The sequence below is a fragment of the Paroedura picta genome, chromosome 3 (assembly GCF_049243985.1).
Source record: "Paroedura picta isolate Pp20150507F chromosome 3, Ppicta_v3.0, whole genome shotgun sequence".
In the NCBI taxonomy this organism is placed as follows: domain Eukaryota; kingdom Metazoa; phylum Chordata; class Lepidosauria; order Squamata; family Gekkonidae; genus Paroedura; species Paroedura picta.
In genome coordinates, this window is record NC_135371.1 from 162,509,047 (window position 1) to 162,534,447 (window position 25,401).

Consider the following 25,401-nt stretch of genomic DNA (forward strand, 5'->3'; position numbering starts at 1 on the left):
CATATAAGAGCCAACTCTTCTTCTTCAGTAATATCAGGGCTCTCTCAGCCTCACCTCCCTCACAGGGTGTCTGTTGTAAGGGGAGGAAAGGGAAGGCGACTGTAAGCCATTTTGAGACTCCTTTGGGTAGAGAAAAGCGGCATATAAGAACCAACTCTTCTTCTTCTGAAGCCGTCTGTGCTTATCGCTGCCATCACTTCCTGCGGCAGTGAATTCCACGCGTTAATTTCTTTTGGGATAAAGGAGGACATCCTTTTACCTGTTCTAAGCCTTCTGCTCAGAAATTTCACTGACTGCCCAGGAGTTCCTGTATTGTATTAACTGCACCAGTCTCTCCCTAGCCTTTCCCTCGGTGTAAATCCAGCACCATTTCAGAATTTGTTCCGTTTCCCCCTGGCTTTCGGGGCAGGCCCCCCCCCCCCCCCAAATCACACAGATACCAAGCTGGAAACGGTTCCCGAGCAAGACAGCGACAAACCCATGGAGATAAAGAGGGGTGGAAAACGTTTATTCACAAGGCTCTTTCCCTCTTTGTGACTTCCTCTCCCCCGTCTAGGGCCCAGCCCAGGCAGCAAAGAGGCCACCTTTCCAAGGCACCCTGACTTGTCCGAGAAGCAGTTTTTTTCTCCAGAGCCCCATTCAAGTCTGATTAGAGAGTGGATCTCTTTCCCAACCACCCCTTGTCGATTCCTGCTATGGCTTCTAGCTAAAGAGTACCCCCCACATTATATACAGCGACGGGGCTTGCCGGCTCTCGGAAGTTCAGTCAGAATTGTATTCCGCATTGATCTCGCCTTACAGGCGCATCGTCTGGGCGCCAAGCAGTCTCTCCCACGCAGTGAGCGCCATCGATGCTCTCCGCTCAGCCCAGTCTCCTCCTCCCTACACTGGGCTTCCTCGTGGCGCTCCCTAGGGCCTTTGACTTGATCAAGAAAGGCCCAGGCTAAAAGCAAAGCATCTCTTCGTACTCCAGTTTGAAGACTCCAGGCTGCGAGCCTGGGAACCAGCTCAGGACTTCCCACTCCACGGAAGACCACGGTCAGTGTACAAAGATGGGCTTGTGCACTTTCTTGTGGCGGAGGAGCGTGGTGCTCTTGGAGAAACACTCTCCGCACTCCACGCAGATGAAGGGCTCCGAGGGGGCGACGCCGTGGTGGGCAACGCGGTGACGTTCGACCTCGGAAGGGGCCCGGAAGCGCTGGCCGCACTCCGGGCAAGGGTGGCCAATGGGGGAGTCACTGTCGTGGCGCAGGCGCTGGTGTTTCACCAGGCCGGCGGTGTGCGCAAAGCCGCGGCCGCACTCGGGGCAGTGGAAGGGCCGCGCGCCGGTGTGCGTCCGCCGGTGCTTGGCTAGGTTTTTGCTCTGGGTGAAGCTGCGGCCGCAGTCCCCGCAGGCGTAGGGGCGCTCGCCCGTGTGGATGCGCTGGTGCTGGATCAGGTTGGAGCTCCAGCTGAAGCTCTTGCCGCAGTCGCGGCAGACGTAGGGCTTCTCGCCCGTGTGGGTGCGCCGGTGCTGCACCAGGTGCGAGTTCTGCGAGAAGCTCTTGCCGCAGTCAGAGCAGGTGCTGGGGCGCTCGCCGGTGTGCGTGCGCTGATGCCGCAGGAGCTTCGACCAGTGGCTGAAGCTCTTGCCGCACTCGTTGCAGATGAACGGCCGCTGTTTGCCTGAACGCTGGACCACCGTGGCCGTGACCGCCATGTCGCCATCGTCGTAACTACCTGGCGGCAGAGGGCTCCGCGGCGGCTCCATTTCAGAGCCATCCTGTTGCGAACCTGCCTTCCAGCTGGGCTGCCTGAGCTGATGCTCCAGGAAATCTTCACCCTCACTTGCCCCGTCTCCGTCAGCTGGAAGGGAGGAAAGAGACCTGTGTGATTGGGCTGCAAATTACTCTCCAAAAACCTACAGGCCAGAAGATGATGAGGTGGTTCTTACACCTCGTTTTTCTCTATCTTAAGGCGGGGGTAGTCAACCTGTGGTCCTCCAGATGTTCATGGACTACAATTCCCATGAGCCCCTGCTAGCATTTGCTGGCAGGGGCTCGTGAGAATTATAGTCCATGGACATCTGGAGGACCACAGGTTGACTACCCCTGTCTTAAGGAGTTTGAACCTCTGCTTGAACCTCCATTTCAGAATATTTTGGGTTGTTGGGAATCAGTGATGATTCGTATAACCCAGGGGTGGCCAAACTGGGTGTCCAGATGTTCATGGACTACAATTCCCATGAGCCCCTGCTAATAGTCCATGCTGGCAGGGGTAATTGTAGTCGATGAACATCTGGGGAGCCACAGTTTGGCCACCCCTGATGTAAATAGACCCTCATCTCCTTCTGGAGAGAGAAAGTTAATTTGGGCACACAGTTAAAAGCACTCTCTGTAGGAAATCCAAACATTGTTCAACCCTTCTGCCAATGGGGACGGGGATGATGTCATGAGGGCTCCTGCTTCCTCCCCCCTGAATGTAACAGGTGCAGAAGTAAGCAAGGGGCTGAGGTGCTTTGAGCTGCTCAAGAGAGACAGTGGCTGTCAGAAATGTAAATCATATTCACCCCCGTACATAATCAGGCGAACCTCTCTGCCTGCAGACTCGAAGCAAAATTAATTTTTCCCTCCTATTGTGGGAAAAAAAGATTTCTCGGCATCCTTATTAACAATAGCAGCCCAACCACAAGTGGTCTGTCTTAAGACAAGTTATCTGCAAAATAATAATAATTAAAAAAAATTACATCCCACCCTTCCAATGCTCAGGGTGGGTAACAACATAAAAACAAACACAAAAGTTAAAATTTAACAACATCATTTATGTCCCCCGACTAAATTCCCAAAGGGAGGATGTGGCCAAAGCCGATCTTCAGCATTCCTTCTCCCTTCCTCTCCTAGCGGTGAAGTGGGACGGATATAGTAGATGTTATTTCTGGTCCTGAAAGCTTCATGGAAGAGCTCCATCTTGTAGGCCCCGCCGAACTGGCTTAGGTCCCACAGGGCCCTGATCTCCTTCAGGAGTTCATTCCACCAGGCTGAGGCCAGGGCTGAAAAGTCCCTGGTCAAGGCCAACTTCACCTCTTTCAGGCCAGGGAACTTGAGCAGGTGTTGTGCTCAGGAATGCAAGTGGCGTGCATGTGAGGTAGCTTGTAGGATTTTACCTAAGCATGGGGTAATACACTGGACAGACCGTTCAAAACAGAGTCTCGGCTTTTAAGGAGAGGACCACATAACACAAGGGCACAAAAAGGGTTTCTCAAAAGATCCACCCAACCGGAGCCAAGGCTCTCACCTACGTAGACTCGCCTGACGATCTCTCCATCGTCCGAGTCGTGGATCTCCACGATACCTGGGTCTTCACACTCCATCGTGATAAATTTTTGCAAGCTGGAATCCAATTGATGACAGGAGCTGTAAGTTTGTAAAAGGGAAAGTAATACATTAAAAGGTTAAAAATGCATCAACAATAAAACTTAAAACTTCTCCACCATAAAAGCCGACATTTAGAAGCATTAACTGCCGTTGACTAGTCGAGGCTTTGGATAGCTACCTTCACGTTCTGGCTAAAACTGCTTTTCCAACAGCAAGGTCTTGCAAGTCTAATAGTGATCGACACATTCGTCGCACCTTGGCAAATTGCACTCACTAAAAAGTTGTGCTATTATGGACAGGAGCTGTAATTCAAGACATTACAATATATTGGTAGAGACAGTAACAGCGTGTACACGTGAGGGTACAAGAAGTAATGGGCTGAACTGACATTCCCCTTCTGATAATTTAACATTGACATGCTGTAAAACCTTAACTGCAAACCTGTCTGCCTGTTGAGCGGTCAGCTAATGAATCATATCATATCATCATAGAATCCTAGAATCCTAGAGTTGGAAGGGGCCATACAGGCCATCTAGTCCAACCCCCTGCTCAACGCAGGATCAGCCCTAAGCATCCTAATGGCCAAGCTTCAGTAAGGGAGACAGCTTTGGGCTATCTTACACGGCTATTTTACTTTCCACAAACGTGAAGAAGAGGATGATTTTTGACATGTGCAGCTTCCCTCTCCTGTAGAACTGGGACCTCCTTCATCGCTTCTAATGAGGGCCCAAGTAGAGCTCTTGTGATACAGGCAGGTGATGGTCCTTTGACCTAACTAAATAAATCAAAGGCAAGGAGAATCTCAATTTGCCTGCCGGACAACAGCACCCAGTTCAAGATGCTTCACGACCTACCTATCACCCAGCTAGGAAATTGTTTTAATTTATATGCCTCTTGTCTCCCTAGTGGTGACTCAAAGTGCCTCACCACAGTGTTCCCTTCCTCTCCCTACAACAGACACCCTGTGAGGGAGGTGAGTCTGAGAGCTCTGACAGAACTGCTGTGAGAACAGATCTAACAGGACTGTATGTAGCCCAAGGTCACCAAGCTGATTGCATGTAGAGGAGTGGGTAATCCAACCCAGCTCTCCAGGTTCGAAGCCACCACTGTTCACTACTCCATCAAGCTGGCACTGTTAAATTTGATTCCAACAGCGCTGTCAAGATTAATAACATTTTCAGTGTATGAGTTCAAAAGTCAAATCTCCCTTTAGAAACTTATAGCCTTATACCTTGAAAGTTTTTTTTGGTCCCTAAGGTACGACTGAATTCAAATCTAACTGCACACCACCAGAGCTACTCTCTGTAAAAATTGTTTCTCCTCCTGCATCCCTTACACTAGCAACAGGCCTCAGAATTGCTAGCATATGCCCAATCTAATTTTTCTTACTTGTAAAGTTTTTGTTTCTTCATCATCATACTTTTCTGCTCCATACCTGTTTTCTCTCTAGTGGTCGATTCTGCATTACATGGGTTTCTGTCCCAAATATCTCTCTGCAGTTTAAAAGTGTATCTATTTGCTATATGCATTATTCCTCACTGATTGCACTGTTTTCTGCTTTTGTAATTCCGGTTTTCTGCAACACTTGACACATCACCTCTGATTTTATTTTTTGAATGGTTTCTAATTTTAGTAATCAGGCCCGTTGCATTGCTCATTAAAACTCTCATGCTATTTGATTATACTGTTGTATACTGCTATTGATTACACCGCTATCCAATTTGAATCTCAATGAGAAAGGCAGAGTATGACTAATTAAATAGATACATACTATGTGAACTAGTAACGTCATGAGTTTAAGCATCTTTATGAGTTTAAGGATTTTTTAAAAAGTATGCTTGCTATTACTCTTTGCTGCCTGCCCCAGCCAAACACAGATTTTAAAACAGAAAGTTAAATTTCTGAAGTTTACTCAGATGCCTCACCCTTTCCAACAACTCAAACATTCAAGCATGCGTTAGGAAACTTCTCCCACCTCTGGTGGCTCGTCCGCCAGAGAAAGAGCCCCTTAAGCCAGGAGAAGTCCCCCACCTTTGCTCTGCGGAGCAGTAGAATACATTTATTTCTTTCCAAAAGAAGCTTGCTGCATATTAGACCCAGACACAAATGAGATGAGATCCAGCCTGCTGTAGAGGTTAAAGCAGCTGACTAGCATCTGGGAAACACAGGTTCGAATCCCAGCTCTGCCATGGAAACTTGATTGGTGACCTTGGGCTAGTTACACACCCTCAGCCTCACCTACCTTGCAGGGTTGTTGTGAGGGTGAAAGGAAAAAAGGGAGAGCCATGTCAGCCACTTTGGGTCCCCAGAGGGGAGAAAGGCAGGATATATATAAAGTAGACTGGCAGTCTTCAAGCAAAGGTTGGATACACACTTTTCTTGGATGCTTTAGGATGCTTAGGGCTGATCCTGCGTTGAGCAGGGGGTTGGACTAGATGGCCTGTATGGCCCCTTCCAATCATATCTATGATTCTAGATAAGTCTGTAAGATACCACACCAAGCTCAGTTTGGAAAGAATGAGAAGGGAGAGGGGAAAAGGTCCTAGAGGAGTGGACCACCCCATCCTTCCAAGGCAGTTAAGGCCATTGCCTGAGCCTCGCCTACCTTGCAGGATGGTTGTGAGGGTGAAAGGAAAGAAGGGAGAGCCATGTCAGCCACTTTGGGTCCCCAGAGGGAGAAAGGCAGGATATACCGTATTTGCCGGTGTATAAGATGACTGGGGGTATAAGACGACCATTTCCACTCAAAATATAGAGTTTGTTACATTACATTACAGTACTATGGGCCACTAAGGGCAGCTCTGTCTATCCCAACTGAAGTGCACCTGGCATATAGGACGACCCCCCCAGAAGAAGAAGAGTTGGTTCTTATATGCTGCTTTTCCCTACCCGAAAGAGGCTCAAAGCGGCTTACAGTCGCCTTCCCATTCCTCTCCCCACAACAGACACCCTGTGGGGTAGGTGAGGCTGAGAGAGCCCTGATATTCCTGCTCAGTCAGAACAGTTTTATCAGTGCCATGGCGAGCCCAAGGTCACCCAGATGGTTGCATGTGGGGGAGCACAGAATCGAATCTGGCATGCCAGATTAGAAGTCCGCACTCCTAACCACTACACCAAACTGGCTCTCTCCCACTTGAAGGCATGTTTTTCAGGGGGGGAAAGTAGTCTTATACGCCAGCAAATGTGTATATAAAGTAGATAGTCCGTAAGATACCACATCAAGCTCAGTATAGAAAGATAGTGAAGGGAGAAGGGGAAAGGACCTAGAGGAGTGGACCACCCACCCCATCCTTCCAAGGCAGCTAAGGGGAATTATTCAGAGGTTCCAACCCAAGATATCTCCTTGCAGGGCAACCTCGTCCCCCGGGGAGGGGGTCGCGAGCCGCCGTCTACTGCTGGGCTCAGCCCCGGACGCTTTCTCGCCGGAGGCACCGCGCAGAGCCGCCAACTTTCCCCGCTGACAGCTTCTCTGTCGCTCGGGGGTGGCCATCTTGGGAACCCGGCAATGTCATCTGGGGCAGCGAGCCAAGGCGGGGGGTGGGGGAGGGTGGCCGGGAGAGGAGCCGCCCCCAGCCCCGGAGCCGAACAGCTGCAGGCGGCCTCCGCTTTTGGACACCCACCCCCAAAATAGCCAGGCGCCAGGGCATGGCGAGGAGAAAGCGGGACGCAGCGATCCCCGGTGGGGGAAGGTCTCCGGGACGGGCATCTCCCGCAGCCCCTTTGCGCGGCATCCAGAACAGGCAAGGCAAGGTCAAGCCGGACGCCGAAGGGCGCCCCGGGAGGCGCTTGCTCCGGATCGCCCCGGGACGTTTCGTTGCAACCCGCTTCGGCGCACGGCTCCCTGCAGGCGATGCCTTTTCTGCTTCCCCCGCCCTCTCCCACCCGCGCGGCCGAGCCAAGGGGAGACTTGCCGGGGGAAGCCGGGGGTCCTCTCCGCGGGTCGGCGCCGGATCGCTCAGCCTCGGCGGCGGCGGCGCTTGCAAAAAAGCAGGAAAAAAAGGCTCCCCTCTCCGCTCGGGGGGCTGCTGGGAACAGGAAGGTCCCGGGTTCGCGGACTCCCCCGGCCCTCCTCCTCGGCGGTGATTTCCTGGTGATCGCTAGGCAGCGGTGCCTCTATGGTCAGGGATGCTGCGGCCCCGAAGAAGAAGAGGATGCGGCCAAGGAGGCGAGCCGGGGGAAAGGCGCGGGGGACGCTTCCTGGGTGCGCTGCTCGCGCCCGGCAGGCAGGGAAAGAGGCTGGCGAGCGAGGGCTGCGGAGAAGCGGCTTCGGGATGGCGTGCGCGGAGTGCTTGGGTGAGGTTGCCAGCTCTGGGGTGGGGGAAACCGGGAGGTTTTGGAGGCTGGCCAGTAGGGAGGGCCGCCTCCAGGGGGGACCCTCCCGGAATTGCAGTTCGGTTCCTGACTGCAGAGATCAGTTGCCTTGGGGCAAAGGGATACTTTGGAGCAGGGGTAGTCAAACTGCGGCCCTCCAGATGTCCATGGACTACAGTTCCCAGGAGCCCCCTGCCAGCGAATTGGAGTCCATGGACATCTGGAGGGCCGCAGTTTGACTATCCCTGCTTTGGGGGATGAAGCATAAAATCAGAGTCCAGGAGCATCTTTAAGACCAGCAAAGATTTATTCAAGGCGTGAGCTTTCGAGTGCAAGCGCTCTTCGGCGGGATGGAGTTTGTCTTCTTGTCTTCCCCGGGCTGCATCCCCAAATCTCCATAGGTTTTCTGGCGCCCCGCCCCCCCCCCAAATCCCCTCCAGTGGTCAGGAAGGCAATGGCAGCCCACCTCTGATTGCCTATAGCGTAGTCAAACTGTGGCCCTCCGGATGCCCATGGACTACAATCCCCATCAGCCCCTGCTAGCATTCACCAGCAGGGGCTCATAGGAATTGTAGTCCATGGACATCCGGAGGGCCACAGATTGACTACCCCTGGAAGCTCCACAAAGGGGTTGCCATAATTCAACCGCAATTTGATTATTGATGGTAGAGGAGCCCCCTGCACGCCTGTATCCCAAAGATGTTTACTTGGGAGTAAGCCCGGTTGATTTCTGTTCAAAATTATTTTATGCGGCACACTTTGTATTGATTCGTTGCAAACAGCCAACACTGGTTGTGGTGGGGAGGTCTGTGTTCAAATTGCTTCCCAAAGAGAAGAAAAACAGGCAGCCCTATGAATCCATGTCCTTTTGTTAACAGCTTTGCTCAGGTCTTTCTTTATTGAGTTAATCCATATCATGTTGGGCCTTCCTTTTTTTCTTTCGCCTTCAAGTTTTCCTAGCGTTATTGTCTTTTCCAGTGAGTCTTTGGTCTCATACTGTGACCAAAGTAAGACAGTCTCAGGTTAGGCATTTTAGCTTCTAGGGAGAGTGCAGACATGATTTGACCCATTCATTTGTTTTTTTGGGGGAGGGGGGTCCCCAGTATCCCTAAAACTCCCTTGCACTGCCACATTTCCAGTGAACATTCTTCTTGTCAGCTTTGACCATTGCCTAACTTTCACACTCATATATCATAATGGGGAATACGGCATCAATTCTCTTGGTCTCAGCCTCCAGCAAAATATCCTTACACTTAAGAATCTTTTCGAGCTCCTTCATGGCTGTCATAGAATCATAGAGTTGGAAGGGGCCACACAGGCCATCTAGTCCAACCTCCTGCTCAACGCAGGATCAGCCCAGAGCAGCCTAAAGCAGAGTCTCCAACTCCCGGTCTGCGGCCCGGTACCGGGCCATTGAGGGCATGGTACCGGGCCACCAGCGGCCGCACCTGCCTTCCCCTCCCCCCGCAGCGAGAGGGGGGGGAAGAGGCAGGCGTGGTCGCTGGCACGGCAGCGACGCAAACGCGCACGCGCAGAGCCACCGCGCATACGTGTTTGTGCCCGCTGCTGGCAAAAACGCACACATGCGACTGTTCTGCACATGCGTGTTAGCGCCACCTAGTGGCGAAAACGCGCATGCGCTGAAACTGTGCATGCGCGTTTACGTGCAGCTGGTGTGGCCGGGCCGCCGGCTCTCTCCCACCCTCAGAGGCGGTCCCCGACAACAAGAAGGTTGGGGACCGCTAGCCTAAAGCATCCAAGAAAAGTGTGCATCCAACCTTTGCTTGAAGACTGCCAGTGAGGGGGAGCTCACCACCTCCTTAGGCAGCCTATTCCACTGCTGAACTACTCTGTGAAATTTTCCCCCCCTGATATCTAGCCTCCCCAGGAGGTTTAATATTATGTTATTTAGCAACTTGTCATAAAAAGTTTAATCTGACCAGGCCCCATTTTCACACAGTAAAACTCTAGTAAGGGGATACAACTTTTTTTCTCCAGACTCATTGTCTGGAGAAAACTAGCAGTTTTAGAAGAGTTGGTTTCTATACCCCGCTTTTCACTACTCAAATGACTCCCAAAGTGGCTTACAATCCCCTACCCTTCCTCTCCCCGCAACACCCTGTGAGATAGATCCAGATGGATAGCTGTGTTGGTCTGAAGTAGAACAAAACGTGAGTCCAATGGCACCTTTAAGTCCAACAAAGTTTTATTCAAGGTGTGAACTTTCATGTGAAGAAGATACAGCTAACAATCACCTTCCCTACCATACCTGGCAACAGGCACCCTGTGAGGTAGGTGGGGTTGAGAGAGCCCTGATATGAGAATAGCACCATCAGGGCTGTGATGATGGGTGTCACCAGATTAGAAGCTGCCAGCCACTACACCGAGATGCATGGGCACTTTCTCAGACAATAAAATAGGAAATCATATTTTGTACTCTGATGCTTCCTATTTCATTGTCTGAGGAAGTGTACATGCACACGAAAGCTTTCCCCTTGAATAAAACGTTGTTGGCCTTAAAGGTGCCATTGGACTAAAATTGTACCCTGCAAGGTAGGAGGGGCTGAGAGAGCTCTGACAGAACTGTTCTGTGAGAACAGCCTTATGAGAACTGTGACCAGCCCAAAGTCACCCAGTTGGCTGCATGTGGAGGAATAGGAAATCAAACCCAGTTCTCCAGATTAAAGCGCCACTCTTTAACCAATACACCCTGCTGCCTCTCTTAGGTGAATTGCCCCTCATCTCTCTTCCTTCGAAGCAAGCTCATCGGATTCCGACCGAGCTTCCTTTCAATTCATTTGGGACCGCAACGCTTCCAAGCGCTAGAAAAGGAGTTATTCCTGGATCTCCGCGGTGATTGGGCTAGGGGCGCTAATTTAATCTGTAAATCCGGCCCGGTGATTGGAAGGCAGCGGGGAGAAGGGCGGGACTTGGCTGCAGCTGCCATGAATGATTGGCGGCGATGAGTGACAGAGGCGGGCTCTGCGCGGAAGGCGTCGGGGCCTTCGCCTTCCTTTGCCTCAAGAAGCGGAGAAAGGGGGAGGGGGGGCGTCTTGGGCGTTTCCGCTCGGGGCAGCGGGGCTTCCGGTGTGGCGCTGGCGGCGGAGGGTCGGTCGGTCGGTGAGTGTGGCCGGGGGGTGGCGCGCAGGAGGGTCGCCCCAGGGAGGGTCCGTGGGCGGCGGAGGAAGGCAGCTCCTGGGGGGCTGGGCGGGGCGTGGGCGTCGGCCTTCGCCTTTGCTGCCGCGGTTGGGTAAGGCTGCGGGACACGTCGCTCTCGGGGGGGTCTTTGGACACCTAGGAGGTCTGTCTCCCCCCCCCCCCCCGCTTTTTTCTCTAGTAAATTTATTTCTCTTTCCTTTCTTAGGAAAATACAAAAAGGCTGCTGCTTCTTTCCTGAATCAGAAAAAAAAAACAGAATCTTCTGCTTCTTTCTTCTTTATTTCTCTTTCCTACCTGAATCAGGAAAAAGCAAAATCTCCCACGTTTCTGCTTATTTAATCTCCCTTCCAGGTTTCTGCTTATTTCTTTTCTTCTTTCTTTCTCCTTCCCTCTTGCATGAGGAAAAAGCAAAATCTCCCTTCCAGGTTTCTGCCTTTTTCCTTCCTTCCTGAATCAGGAAGAAACAAAAATTCCCTCCTACCTACCTAGAAAAAGGCTTTACAGGAAAAAGAGTAGATCCTACATATTTCATTTACAGAACTATGAGTGAATGTTAAGCTGATATATTTGGTATCTGCTTCTTTCTATTTGTCTGGCATGTGTGCAGTACACTCCGGTCCGGAGATCTCATTCGCAAGGTCATATGTTCTTTAGTTGTGTGTTTTTGTGAAAACTCGTTCAGCAGTTTTGTTTGCCAAAGCAATGATTCCTCACAGGTCTGCACGTAGGCATACCTCTTCCCTTTTCTTGCCTTTCCATCCCAGTGGCCAGGATATGGACAGCTGTGTGACAGATAAGGGAAAACCTCATGCATGAAATAACGGCAAGGGGACATCACACTCCTAAGCTGCTGTGCAGATGCAGGAAATGTAAATGTCTGGGAATGATAATATAGGTTCTAGGCTGCTGGTAGGCTTCCTAAGATGCTTTCTTTAAGAACAAACCAATCAAGAAAGGCCAGTTGGCTGACCAACCCTTCTTTCCTTTCTGTTCAACTCTCTTAGTTAGATTGAAGGAAGTTTCCCTCACTTTGTGCTGCCTTGTATCTTTGTTTTGGGTGGCTAATGTGAGGTTGTCTTCCCTCTCCCATCCAGAGATTTGAATTCAAATTTGGGCACACTGTAAGGAGTAAGTTTTTAACATATCCCTGGGCATGTAGATGACCCATCCTTTAACATTTTGGGTTAATGTGGAATAATCTCTGCAAGGTTACATTTGGAGACTTGGAGTTTCAGGCACAGCGTTTGGATGTTTTAAGAATCGTGGATGACCGTTTCCCACATTGAAAGCATTTTGTGTATATTGTAATCATTACAATAACCCTGTATTGTCGTATACTTATGTTGCAATAGTATCCTTATATTGCAGGGAGGGGACTGACAAAGAGAGAAAGTGGCTTATTTCATGGCAGCGAGTGAACTTCTAGAAGAGGTGAAATTTAAAGGTTTATGGCTCAGCTACTTTAGCCACTCTATTGTAGCTTTTTTGTTCTTGAACACATGAAGCAGCCTTACACTCAATCAGACCACTGATTCATCACAGCCGGTATTGTCTACTCTAGCTTGCACTGGCTCCCCAGAAAGATTTCAGAGATCTTTCACATCACTTAATACCAGGTCCTCGAGATGCCAAGGACAGAACATGGGACCTCCTGAATTTTGGCTGATTCCTTTGATTTTTCTCCACCACAATGGAAATTCTTTGGACAGTTTCTTCCTGACAACCACTGTGGGTTTCGCTTGGTAGTGAGTTTCCTTGTATAATCAATCTGGCTTTGTGCTGGGGCTCTATGTAGATCCCTTAAGGATTTGGTATAGTGGTTAGAAGCGATGACTTCTAATCTGGTGAGCCAGATTTGATCCCATACTCCTCCATATGCGACCAGCTGGGTGACCTTGGGCTCGCCACAGCAGTGATAAAGCTGTTTGGACTGGGCAGTAATATCTGGACTCTCTCAACCTCCCCTACCTCACAGGGTGTCTGTTGTGGGGAGAGGAAAGGGAATGCAAATGTAAGCCGCTTTGAGACTCCTTCAGGTAGAGAAAAGTGGCATGTAAGAACCAACTCTTCTTCTTCTTCAGTAATATCAGGACTCTCTCAGCCTCACCTCTCTCACAGGGTGTCTGTTGTGGGGAGAGGAAAGGGAAGGCAATTGTAAGCTGCTTTCAGATTCCTTCTGGTAAAGAAAAGCGGCATATAAGAACCACGTCTTTTTTAAACTTAACTAGAGGATTGTTGCATCTATACCTAATCTTGTGTTTACCATTTATTGCCATCCTGTTGAATTCATTGCGAGTCATTTCCGTACATTCTGAACCAGTGCAGTGGTATTTCTTTTCCAGTGCTGTCTGTTTTGCCTCTCCCAAGGGTTGGCACTTCCACTCATACAGAATAACACCATTTTCAATCCAGGGACTGCTTGCAAGCAGATTGTGCCATTTCACACAGTAAAATCCAACTGCAAAGGGCATTATTTGGTGTGTGTGAAAGCAAGGGCTCAGCTGCCTGGAAGCAGGAGAATCTCTGCATGACAATAGAATCAGAGTCCAGTAGCACCTTTAAGACCAACAAAGATTTATTCAGGGGATTTATTCACCCCCTGAATAAATCTTTGTTGGTCTTAAAGGTGCTACTGGACTCTGATTCTATCGTGCTACTTCAGACCAACACAGCTACTCATTTGAATCTTTTGCATGACAAGTATGTGCTCAGCTGTGTTACAAGGCTTGCCTCAGAATTAAACACACATAAAATTGAGCTGCACTTTCACTGTCATTGTATTCTCTCATATTTCTTCTTTGGACTCTTTACCTCCTCCGTGATGCCTTTTTATCTTTTTCCCAAATCAAGAAAAAAAATATAAGGACTGCACCAGATTCAGGAGATAAAAAATAATGCCAATGGTGCAAAATCAGGCTAGAATATATTACTTAGTTAAAATTTCCTTATGCATTTCGCCAAAAGGCTTCATTAGGGGAATCTGTACAAGATCCGTAGAAATTTTAACTGAGTGATAAAATATATTTTTACCTGATTTTGTCCCCTCCCCCTTGACCTTATTTTTTATGTCCCATTTCCTCCAATCAGGCAACTTGAAAATCATAAAAATTAAAAATGGGCCCTGGGAAGGGACATGTTCTTTTTAATTTATGTTATTCTATAAAAGTAAATGTTATGTTTTATGTCACTCTATATTTAAAAAAAAAGCTTCTTGTCCTCCTGGCCTTGACTAGGGACAGGGTCTTTTCGTTCCTGGCCCCAACCTGGTGGAATGAACTCCTGGAAAAGCTGAGGCATTTGGTTAAGGCTGGGCTAGGAAGAACCGCTACCTCCCTATGCAGGCTTGGTAAGGCCTATTCAGCCAGTTAGAATCCTAGAATCATAGAGTTGGAAGGGGCCATACAGGCCATCTAGTCCAACCCCCTGCTCAACGCGGGATCAGCCCAAAGCATCCTAAAGCAGTTATCACTGGAAGGCTGTCAGCTATGTGAATTGGGGTTGGGAGAATGAGGACGTCCTGCAGATCAAGTATTTGCTGCCACCTGGACCGTTGTGTATATTGTTTTTATGTGGGTTTAAAAAATATTTTTATGTAAACTGCCATGAGCCAGCTAGTTCCAGGAACGGCGGCTAACAAGTATAAATATATATAAAAAATAAAACTTCCATGGTGCTGATGTGTCTTGATAAGCCATTATCAATGCATTTTGTATTGATAATCTGTTAAAATGATCACAGGTTGGATTCCGGACTGGGGAAGGCAGGGATGAATGCTGTAGGGTGGCAAAGGGGACAGAGGGTGCGTGGGGGAAATGGTGAAAAGGAGTCAAAGCCGGAGGAAGACAGAAAGGGCAGAAGGGAAGAGTGGGAAGAGTGAAAGGTTAGGCAGCAAGATGGCGAGCAGGATAAGAAGTGAATGACACGGGAAGGAAGGATTTGGTGAACGAAGGGAAAAAATGCTGTTCCTTATTTTGGTTTTGAATTTAAACCCTGTGATGGTGACACCCCTGTTCACTTACTATCGAACGCAGGTAGTCTTGTGAAATACCCGCCCAAAAAGAAGCATTAGATATTTCTTTTGGGCATTGTGTCTCCCTCCGTCTTCTGTAATCCTCCTCCTTTGAATATTCTTTATGCTCTTTTATTGCATTGTGTTCTATTGCGTGATCCTCCTTGAGTCTTCGCAAGAAAGGCGGGCTAATAAGTAAATGAATTAAAAACGGGTTGCATTGGGGGGGGGGGAGCCTCCCCAGTTTCATAGCTACCTGTCGGGGCTTGTGATTCCCTGAATCCATTGCTGCTGTCCAGGGACTGAAAGTAGGTTTTGAGTCTGAAAAGGTCACTGGTCTAGACCAGTGGTCCTCAACCGTTTTTGGGCCGGGGACCGGGGGGAGGGAGAGAGGGAGGCCGGGGACTCGGGAGGGGAGAGGGAGGCGCTGGCATCTCCCTCCCCCCCCCCCGCTACTGCCCAGTACCGAGGGTTCCACAGCCCGGTCCCAGTCCATGGACCGTGGGTTGGGAAACACTGGTCTAGACATCCTGGTTCGAATGCCGTTCCCCGAGAGGCACGGGGCGGTTCAGCTACCATATGTTGCCAACTGGCATTGCTTTTCATAGTTAACGTTTACCGTGGCGTCACTACCGACAGGACTTGGCAAGAGAGAAATCCTGCTTAACCCTCCCCCCCTTCCTTTTTGTCTTCTAGGCTATTTGGAGCATGTGAAGCAACCCTGGGAAGCTGGGTTCCAGTATGTGGTATATTATGCAGAGCATTCAGAGTAAATATTCTTTGTCTGAGCGCCTGATCCGGACCATAGCAGCCATCCGCTCCTTCCCTCACGACAATGTGGAAGAACTTATCAGAAGGGTGAGTGAGTCCCGGCAGCGGCGTTAAGACTTTATTTTAAAGCTTATGATGCGATCTTCTGGGTCTGTGCCAGTCATGAGACCATGCTGTGACCTATGAAGTGCTTTCTCTGGGCCTTCCTTGGCTTGTACATGTTTAGACGAATTAAAGTCCTGTCAAGTGTGACAGCTAGAAGAAGGTTGGACTTCTCAGCTCTTGTTTGGCTGTAATGCTCATGATAGCATTGAGAGCCAGCGTGGCGTAGTGGCTAAGACTGGAGGACTGTAACCTGGAAAGCTGGGTTTGATTCCCCTCCTCCACATGCAGCCAGCTACGTGGCCTTGGCCAGTCACAGTTCTCTTATAGCTGTTCTTGCAAGTAGTTCTCTTAGAGCTCTCTCAGCCCGATCTGCCTCACAGGATGTCTGTTGTGGGGAAAAGAAGCAGCTTTGGGACTTCTTCAAGTAGTGAAAAGTTGACTATTAAAAAGAAGTTGTTTTCTGCATAGATCCTACGTTTTCTGCATAGATCCTACGTTTACTGCTTCCTTTTATTTAACACGACGTCAGCCCACGGGGGAAAAATTCACCCATTTCTCCCTTGTAGTTCCCTCTGTTTTTGAAAGAAAGTGAGCAGGGGCTTGTTAACAGACTAAAAATATTAGCTGCCTTCCTACAGACCTCAAGGGGGCTTAGCATATCAGTAAAATGCATTCAAATTTTTAGAAACCCCATAAAGCCAGAATTGAAAATCACAATTTACGACTGCTTTAATTAAACACGGCCATAAATAACTGCTTTCGTCTTGCTCTTGTGCTGTACGTAAAATTAAAATATTTATTTTGATGAGGATGATCTTTTGGGTTAGGGGCAGGAGCAGTAAATAGGAATGGTGAAGTCTGCTACTATGGTTATGACCTTTTCCTGTGTCTCGAGAATGGTTTATATCAGGGGTAGTCAAACTGAGGCCCTCCAGATGTCCATGGACTACAATTCCCATGAGCCCTGCCAGCAAATGCTGGCAGGGGTTCATGGGAATTGTAGTCCATGGACATCTGGAGGGACGCAATTTGACTACCCCTGGTTTATTTGCCTTCAGTCTGGATAGTGTGGGTCTGGAGAATGCTATCAGTTCTGCTTGTCGCATGACATGAGAGGTCTGGCCTTGAATGCTTTCATGGGAGGATTGTGCGGCCTCTGTGAACAGAGCAGTCATGAAACTCCTCCCTGCCCACCCCGCACTTCTGTTTCCTGGTGGGTGTCAGTGTGGAGAATTACAGCTTGGGAAAAGCGAGCACAGGAAGGGCTTCCTGCCTCTCTCTCCTCTGCCTTTTGGGCAGAGAGAAAAGGGAGAATTCACTTTGCTCTGAGAATCCTAAGGAGAGGAGGCAGTTGTGCTCTTTTTCTGAGAGAGGCCACCATTAATGTATGCCAGGAATGTATTTACCTGCTGAAACAGCCATCTTGTGGTTGTTGGTGCCGAAACAGTCCCTGTGGTCTTAGTCTTGCCGTGTATCGTCTGCTCTGATTCTGTGTAAAGGAATCCATCCTTCAGATGTCTTTTTGGAAGGAAGGAGATGCAGGAAAATGGTCTACTCCCCTTTCAGCGCAGATGCTCCAGGGTTTCTTCATGCCACTCTGCGGGCCTATTTACATGTGACATTTGTGATCTCCGAGGGAAGGTTTTTAAAGCATCTCCAGCTCCAAAGGGCAATGCTAAGATTTCCTCCGCTTCTGATGACTCAGCTCTCAGAGAAGGAGGCTTCCCAGATCAGATTTAATGGATGCTGCCAGCTGCTGGGGCTATATTAATTCCTCAGTCTCTGGAGACTGCCAGAGGCCATGAAATAAACCATCAGTGGCCAGTGGCCAGAAAACACAGTGAAGTTGGGAGTCCTGGGATATGACCTGGGCTAAGTTAGGCTTGGGGCTCTGTGGACAAGCCTCTGCTTTGCCTGAGGAAGGTCTCAAGTTCAAATGGGCAGAAGGGATTGTGTTCATGCTTAGCCCTTGTGGCCCTTTCTTGCATGCCCAGGGAAATGCCAATCGTCACTTGGGGGTCAGAAGGCGAATTTCCTCCAGCCTGACTAGAGATTCTGGGCTTTTTTTGGGGGGGGGGGCATCATCTGGGCATGGAATTGGGGTCACTGTGGGTGGGGGCAGGTAGTTGTGAATTTCCTGCTTTCTGCAGGGGGTTGCACTAGATGGAGGTCCTTTCCAACTCTGATTCTATTCTAAATCCCAGCATCTCCAGTTAAAAGGCCCAAACAATAGGTGACATGAGAGATCTGATACCCTGGAAAGCTGCTGCCCGCCTGAGTAGACAGTACTGACCCTGATGGACCAGTGGTCTGATTCAGTATAAGGCAGCTTCGTATGTGCTTGTGGAAGGCAGTGTTAGGGGAGGGCCTCAGCCCCTACGTCCTGTTTATTTGGCCCTCCAGGGCAATTGGCTGGCTGCTGGGCGAAACAGGATGCTGGACGAGATGCATCAGTGGTCCAGTCCAAGGGTAGTCAAACTGCGGCCCTCCAGATGTCCATGGACTACAATCCCCATGAGCCCCTGCCAGCATTTGCTGGCAGGGGCTTATGGGAATTGTAGTCCGCGGACATCTGGAGGGCCGCAGTTTGACTACCCCTGTTCTAGTATAGCTGCGCTATAAACCTGTACTGTGGGATTGGCTGCCTTGTTTTTCAATCCTTTTTGTAAATTTGTGTACATGTGCGTTATATTTCAAAAGCCTCAGTTAGTTTGTGTCACACCTCTATATAAAATAATTAGAGAGCACCCGCCTGTAGAACCTCCTGTTGTTAAAGGGCATGTTTTAAAGTCGTTATCGTTAACACTCTCGAAGGGATCGGCTTGCTGAAAATATGTTATCTCCCCTTCTTCATTCCTCCAGGGAGCGGACGTTAACTGCATGCACGGCACGTTGAAGCCGCTGCACTGCGCCTGCATGGTTGCGGATGCAGATTGCATTGAACTGCTGTTGGAGAAAGGAGCGGAGGTAAGGACGGACACGGAAAATCTGCTCGCCTGTGCGGGACAGCAAGAGCAAATAGCAGTTATGCAGCACTCGTCTGAAGGGTGCCCATCAGTCCCGGAAATCCTCCTGAGAGCCAGTTCATTTCATACTGGAGGTGGGCTGAAACAGGGCAGAGTGCCAAGGCCAGAGCCAGCATGGTGCAGTGATTAGGAGTGCTAAACTGGTGTCTGGAAGGCCTGGATTCTAATTCCTCCTTGGGTGGAATTGGGCCAGTCATACTGCTCTCAGTCTGCTCTACCCCGCAGGGTGGTTGTGAGGCTATAATGGAGGAGAGGGATGTAAGCTGCTTTGGATCCCTGTTGGGGAGATAGATGGAGTGTAAATTAACTCTATGAATGCAGGAATTCACAGCCAAGGAGAGATTTCAGGTTCACAGCCAAGGCTCTTTGTCCCATGACAGCTCCCTGGTATGGATGTCATGTTCTTTATAGCAGCATGGCGGGTCAGGATTTTTCACTGGTAAAAGGTGAATGTATGCTGGGAGCTGTCTGGTTCACTTGTTTTACTGTAACTAAGGACTGCAATAAAACATACTAAGGGGTGATTCAGGTGGGTAGCCATGTAAGGACTGCAAGAAAGCATACAGGTGGGTAGCTATGTAAGGAGTGCAATAAAGCATATTCAGGACCAATTCAGGTGGGCAGCCATGTAAGGTCCAGTTCAGGTGGGTAGCCATGTAAGGACCCATTCAGGTGGGCAGCTGTGTAAGGACTGCAATAATAAGTACCCATTCAGATAGGTAGCCGTGGGTAAACCCCCTGCCAATCCTGGTTTGGACAAGGCACCTCCTGCAAACATTTCCTGGACCTTTTGGCCAGTCGGGTTTAGGCCATTTAAACCCTCCCCCACTCCCAAACAGGGAAGCGAAATGAAGGTTTTAAATGGCTGGCAGCCTTTTCAGCCTCGCGGGGAACAGGCCCACACACCCTGCTGCAAGGCTGACGTGGCTACATTTCAGGGATGAATTTGCCTCCCATTTGGAAGCAGAAGAGGACAACAGACATCCTCACTGCATGCTGCAGAGTTGCTGCTTCTGAATGTGTGATCTTCTGAATGAATTTTCAGTTGAATGGGAGCCAGCATAACGTGGCGGTTAAAGACAACGGCCTCTGATCTGGAGAGACTGGGTTCGATTCCCCACTTCCCCATGCAGCCAGCTGAATGACCTTGGGCTACTCACGGTTCTCACAGAGCAGTTCTCTTAGCGCTCTCTCTGTCCCACCTCTCTCTCAGGGTGTCTGTCGTGGGGAGAGAAAGGTTTTCGCAAGCTGCTTTGGAATTCCTTAGGGTAGTGAAAAACAACCCAGCTCTTCTTCTTCTTCTTCTGCAAAAGTAGCATGTGTTTGAAGATCTGTTTAGACCTGAATTGCGGAGGGGATTCGAGCACTCCACCTTCCATCCTCTGGCTGCTGTTTTTTTGTGATTAACCCTTTTAAGGGCTCAGCATCATCCCAAACTCTCTGCTCTTGCAGGTCAACGCCCTTGACGGGTACAACCGGACAGCCCTTCACTACGCAGCGGAGAAGGACGAGACTTGCGTGGAGATCCTTCTGGAGTACGGGGCCAACCCCAATGCCCTGGACGGTAACAAGGACACGCCGCTGCACTGGGCGGCCTTTAAGAACAACGCCGAGTGCGTCCGAACGCTTTTGGAGAGCGGCGCCCTTGTCAATGCCCTGGACTACAACGACGACACCCCCCTGAGCTGGGCAGCCATGAAGGGCAACCTGGAGAGCGTCAGCGTCCTTCTGGAATACGGGGCGGAGGTCCGGGTGGTCAATTTGAAGGGGCAGACGCCCATCTCCCGGCTGGTGGCCCTGCTGGTGAGAGGACTGGGCACCGAGAAGGAAGACACCTGCTTCGATCTCCTGCACCGAGCCGTCGGGCACTTTGACTTGCGGAAGAACGGGGCCATGCCCCGCGAGGTCATGCGGGCCCAGCAGCTGTGCGCGAAGCTCACCACCCTGTGCTCCGCCCCCGGCACCTTGAAGGCGCTGTCACGCTACGCCGTGCGCCGCAGCCTGGGCGTCCAGTTCCTGCCGGATGCGGTGAAGGAGCTCCCTTTGCCGGAATCTCTGAAGGAATATGTCTTGCTTAAGTAAGGGGGGTGGGATTGTGGGATTCTGCTGCCCAGATCCGTCGGCTGCTGGGCTGCTCCTTCCCCAGCATTTCACGTGGACCATAGAAGCGAACGTGCAAAAGATCTTGTAGTTCTTTCTGTGACCTCGCGGGCAAAAGGGCTCTTTGCTCCAGCAGCAGCCAGATTGTTTCCCACAGCTTCTGCCTTTGCCCCTTCGGCAGAAGCGGTCAGAAGATGCCTCCGGTGGCCCTTGGCTGCCCAGAAAGCCTCAGGCAACTGCCGGGCTGTTCACGCCCTGTAGGGAGATCTTTACTAAAACCTCAGTGAGGATTTCTGCTGAGAGTCATTGACAGAAAGGGAAGGAGGGTTGTGGACCGGAGCTACCTCCGTAGGCCAACTGAATGGCTTAACGGAAGGGAGTGCATTAAGGTCTTTATGCCCAGTCAAGCAGTCGGTGGCCCTGCTTTCCCGTTTCTACCTTGACAGTTTTGGATTTGCAAGCTGAACCCATTTTGCTCCATTCTGAACTGGAGCTGAACTGTCCCTTCCAGAGAAAGCAGCAGCTCGATAGAGTTCAGTGAGGAATCTGGAGGGCCCTGCTTTGGCTTCCCACTGTAGGTCTCTCCCCCCCCCCCCACTCTTTTGAGAAGGTGTCTCCACTTAAGGAGGTGAGGTGTGGCCCTCCTGAAGATACCACTGAATCATGGAGTTTGCTCGGCTTCTAATTTTGGCCGGGCCTGTGTGTGGATTAGATGAAGACAGTAGGACTTTGAAGCATGACTTTCCCCTGCAGGTGCAGAAAATTGATTTGAGAATGCTCCTTTGTCGGGGAGAGGGGAATAAATACCCTGCAGCTAGAAAAATAGCTTTTTGCCCAGTTCGTTTCCTGTGCTGGTCTTCCAGCACTAAGGAGTTTGGGGGGGGGGGTGCACATAGGGTATTTCCACATTCTCATTTCCCCCACGTAAATTCCTGGGTTTTTGGGGGGGAGGGAGTAACCCTGTTCCGCATGTGTGTTGCTCCCTCTGGATATATATTTGATATAATTCATGTTAATGTCCAGCATAAATACCCACTGTTGAAAACCCGGAAGGAGATACACATAATAGAAACCCGGGTGAAATCAAATCAACCGCAAGAGCAGGGGTGGCTAAACTGTGACTCTCCAGATGTCCATGGACTGAGATGGCAGAGGATCATGGGAATTGTAGTTCATGGACGTCTGGAGAGCCACAGTCCTCTCCCCCCCAACTCACAACTGCTAGAGGGAGCACAGCAGCCTCCTCCCAAGAAGCAGGAACTTACAAGCAAGGAAAAAGTGAATGAGGGAGAAGCCCAGCAAGCAGCACTCACAGTGACAGAATTTCACTCAGCTGCACATCCGGGTGCAACCTTCCTTAATCAGGAGTTAGCAATAAGCGTCCCAACTAAACCACTGGGCCACTACCTGGAAAGATGTAGATAATGTTTTTTTTTTAAATGCAAAATCTAGCAGTAAGACCAGTCTTCTCTTGTAGGGTGATAAAGGAAGTGTGCACTTCTCTGCTCTGTGCTTTTGCGAATCTAATTTGTAGCCATGAAGCTTGTTCAGTCACGTTCTTCCGCTTGGCTCGCAGCCCCAGAAGAAAGCACTTAGCTTACTGCGTTCAGCTAAGCTACGGCGGCTCCTGTCCGATTCGGTCGAATCTTGGATTGTCTTCATGCCGTACAGCTTCTTTTTAACATGGACTAATTCTTGCCTACTTTCAGTGTTTGTGTATAAGGGGAGAAATTAAAAAGAAAACAACCACCTTGGAACGCTCGCTTCTTGAGGGGAGTTTTGAGTCGACTTTTGGGGGCTGTGCGATCTCGTTTTCAAAAGCTAATGTGCTATTCTCCCCCCCTCAACCCCAAGAGCCTGGAGCTACCCGGAGCTGTTCCAAACCTGCTGCTCTCAGATAGCTCTGCAATTGTGAATGAATTGAATGCCGGGGTGTAGAATGAAGAACGGCAGTAGCTGTGTGCCAATGCATGAGAACAACACCCACCTCACCAAGTCGGGTCACCGTGGATCCAGGAGCTTCTCATGGGGCGGTTTCACTTCTTCGTTGGCCAGCTCAGTTTAAACCACAGCCCTGTTTTATTGAAAGATGAAGGCTCTACAGAGCAGCCATTTTCAACCTTTTGACCCTGGAGGTACCGCTGAAATATTTTTCAGGCTTTGCGATACCAGGAAGTGATGTCAGCTGGCCATGCCTCCTGAGTGAGACCGACCTCTATCATCCTCCCCTTCCCGGCCCAACGCTGGCCTCTTTAGAAGAGACTGGGTCAACCTGCCCAAATAAGGGTAGATTTTTTTAAATTAAAGCTTCATTCCTCTTTGCTTGTAGGTGGAAATGGCAGGCACAGGGTGAGAGGGCCTTTGTGGTACAGAGGCATCCAAAGGACTGGCCCGACATTGGAAGAATGTTTCCCTACAATTTATGTAAAATGTGGAGCAGGCAGCTGATTTCACTTTCTGAATATTCCATGTTTCCTGCATGCTCAAAAATTCAATGGACTACACAGGAGATCTGTGTTGCAGCCTCTAGTCAAATAGTGCCCCCCCCCCATTTTAGCTCCTGTGAACCCTTTCAAGTGACATCTGCAAAGGTACCCCAGGGGAAGCTTTGAGGCACATTTTTTTAATGTTCAAATGGAGAGTGGCCCTCACAGGAAATATAAGTTGCAGTAAATTCTGATGTAAATTAGAGCCTCTTGTGGTGCAGAGTGGTAAGGCAACAGACTTGCAGTCTGAAAACTCTGAGGCTGGGAGTTCAGTCCGCTCAAGGCTGGGAGTTCAGTCCGCTCAGCAGCCGGCTCAAGGTCGACTCAGCCTTCCATCCTTCCAAGGTCGGTAAAATGAGTACCCAGCTTGCTGGGGGGTAAACGGTAATGACTGGGGAAGGCACTGGCAAACCACCCCGTATTGAGTCTGCCATGAAAACGCTAGAGGGCGTCACCCCAAGGGTCAGACATGACTCGGTGCTTGCACAGGGGATACCTTTACCTTAAATTCTGATGAGCTTAAAACAGAGTGAAATGAACTCCTCTGGTTCTGGCTAACCTTACAACGTTGATAATCCTAGAAGATGGTGTGTTACTAGGCTGCTCCAGGCTTTCAAAAGGAAGAACGATAATATCCCTCATATCATAAATGCAGTGCCTTTTCACATACCATACAGGCCATGGTAAGCCGGCTCTGGGTAATCTTTTTTTCCCAATCCCTCTGCAAGAGCCCCAGCAATCACACAAACATTAGGTCAACAGCCGCACATTGAGCTGGGGGAGGAAATAAATTCTGGATTTATTTCTGGTGTCCCTGCCTAAAGCATCTTCGTTTCAAGGGGGGGGGGGGAGCTGCAGCCGCATCCCCAGCGGCTCAGAGCGCACCTTCCCCGGATACTCTCTTGCGTGTGATGTGCTCCAAGTGAGCCGTCTCTGAAGTATCCAGGTCGATCTTGTACTTGGCAAGAATCTTCAAGATGGGCCGCAGCTTCAGCCACCACTGCTCTCTGGGGATACGGTGTCTGTTGGGAAGAGGAGGAAGATTACTGGTGCGGCGACCCAGGAGCATGGGTTGGGCACAGCATCTTGGCATTTGCCAGACCCTCAGCTGGGCCCTGTCATTGTTAGATCAGTGATTCTCAACCTTCCTAATGCCGCGAGCCTTTAGTACCGTTCCTCATGTAGCGGTGACCCACAACCAGAAAATGATGCAAGTGTTCTTTCACAGAAATTAAATTGAAACTGACCAATGGCGCCAGGATCCATTGTTCATGATTGTACATAAATTGTTTTTTTTCCCTGGGGTTTCTCAGTTCAGCTCTGCCTCTTGTCTCACCACGCTGTTTTCCACTGCTCCTGACAGACGGATGCTCTCTCGATCTACCCCACAAGGCTGCTGTGTGGATGCCGCCTCCCCCGGCCAAGCTGCTTGCCCTGCCCCAACCCCTGTGAAAGGGTCATTCAACCCCCCAAAGGGGTCCCAACTCCCAGTTTGAGAACCACTGGATTAGATATACATGCACCGGCCTTATTATGGCAACCAAAATTTAGTATAATTCTAGAGTGCAGGCAATTTTATGGCCATATTTTTCAGTCTCCATTTTAAGATTTCTGTTTTGTTTCTCTCTGGCATCATGAGGGCTAGAAACCTGCAAGTGAGATCCCCGGGTTTTTAATGCAGGTGGCACAGTTCTCTTTTTCTCTTGGTTTCCAGAGGGAAAAAACAGAAGACACTTACTCAAAGTCTGTCTGTTCTTTGAGTTCAGCGAGAGGCTGGAACACGAGAGCCCGTCTACGCATCCCCAGGAGGCAGGCTGAGTCAGCAGTGTTGGCAAAGATGCGGCCTGGGGGAAAGAAAATGGGGCAAAACGCTCGTTGAATTCACAAGCAACACAGGGGCGAGAATGAGATGGCGAAATAGAACTCTCTGAAAGATGAGAATGTTGGAATATTCTCTCATTTTTTAGAAAACAGCCCAGCTGTTTTCTAAACAGAGCTAAACCCTCATCTCTGTGCAACATTAGAAAAGCTGTTGTTTTATACTCCACTTTTCACTAACAGAAGGAGTCTCAAAGTGGCTC

General features: G+C 49.8%; 3 protein-coding genes across 14 annotated transcripts in view; 1 reads left to right on the plus strand and 2 right to left on the minus strand.

Moving 5' to 3' along the window:
- Positions 1-487: 487 nt before the first annotated feature.
- On the minus strand, positions 488-7,458 carry LOC143833384 (uncharacterized). Of its 3 annotated transcripts, none has more exons than XM_077329140.1 (3): positions 7,265-7,458; positions 3,274-3,392; positions 488-1,845 (listed from the first exon to the last, which is right to left on the minus strand). In XM_077329140.1, the coding sequence occupies exons 2-3, from the start codon at positions 3,347-3,349 to the stop codon at positions 1,040-1,042; spliced, it is 882 nt and encodes a 293-aa protein (XP_077185255.1). In that variant the 5' UTR covers positions 3,350-3,392; positions 7,265-7,458; the 3' UTR covers positions 488-1,039. The 3 variants fall into 3 exon arrangements, with proteins under 3 accessions (XP_077185255.1, XP_077185257.1, XP_077185256.1); XM_077329142.1 differs by lacking the exon at positions 7,265-7,458 and adding an exon at positions 3,532-4,319 and having other exon boundaries at positions 3,278-3,392; XM_077329141.1 differs by lacking the exon at positions 7,265-7,458 and adding an exon at positions 3,532-4,317.
- On the plus strand, positions 6,965-22,583 carry ASB8 (ankyrin repeat and SOCS box containing 8). 4 transcript variants are annotated; one of them, XM_077329147.1, is made up of 4 exons: positions 6,965-7,093; positions 15,529-15,690; positions 18,571-18,675; positions 20,187-22,583. In XM_077329147.1, the coding sequence occupies exons 2-4, from the start codon at positions 15,574-15,576 to the stop codon at positions 20,814-20,816; spliced, it is 852 nt and encodes a 283-aa protein (XP_077185262.1). In that variant the 5' UTR covers positions 6,965-7,093; positions 15,529-15,573; the 3' UTR covers positions 20,817-22,583. The 4 variants fall into 4 exon arrangements, with proteins under 4 accessions (XP_077185262.1, XP_077185260.1, XP_077185259.1 ...); XM_077329145.1 differs by lacking the exon at positions 6,965-7,093 and adding an exon at positions 7,493-7,646; XM_077329144.1 differs by lacking the exon at positions 6,965-7,093 and adding an exon at positions 10,630-10,784.
- A 1,512-nt stretch (positions 22,584-24,095) lies between these two features.
- The window catches only part of PFKM (phosphofructokinase, muscle), a 48,811-nt gene continuing 47,505 nt past the window's right edge, over positions 24,096-25,401 (minus strand). For all 7 annotated transcript variants that reach the window (XM_077329132.1, XM_077329131.1, XM_077329134.1 and 4 more), the window contains exons 22-23: positions 25,059-25,164; positions 24,096-24,342 (exon numbers count right to left, since the gene is read on the minus strand). In XM_077329132.1, coding sequence (XP_077185247.1) covers positions 24,195-24,342; positions 25,059-25,164 — 254 coding nt within the window. In that variant the 3' untranslated portion in view covers positions 24,096-24,194. The remainder of the gene's footprint in view (positions 24,343-25,058; positions 25,165-25,401) is intronic.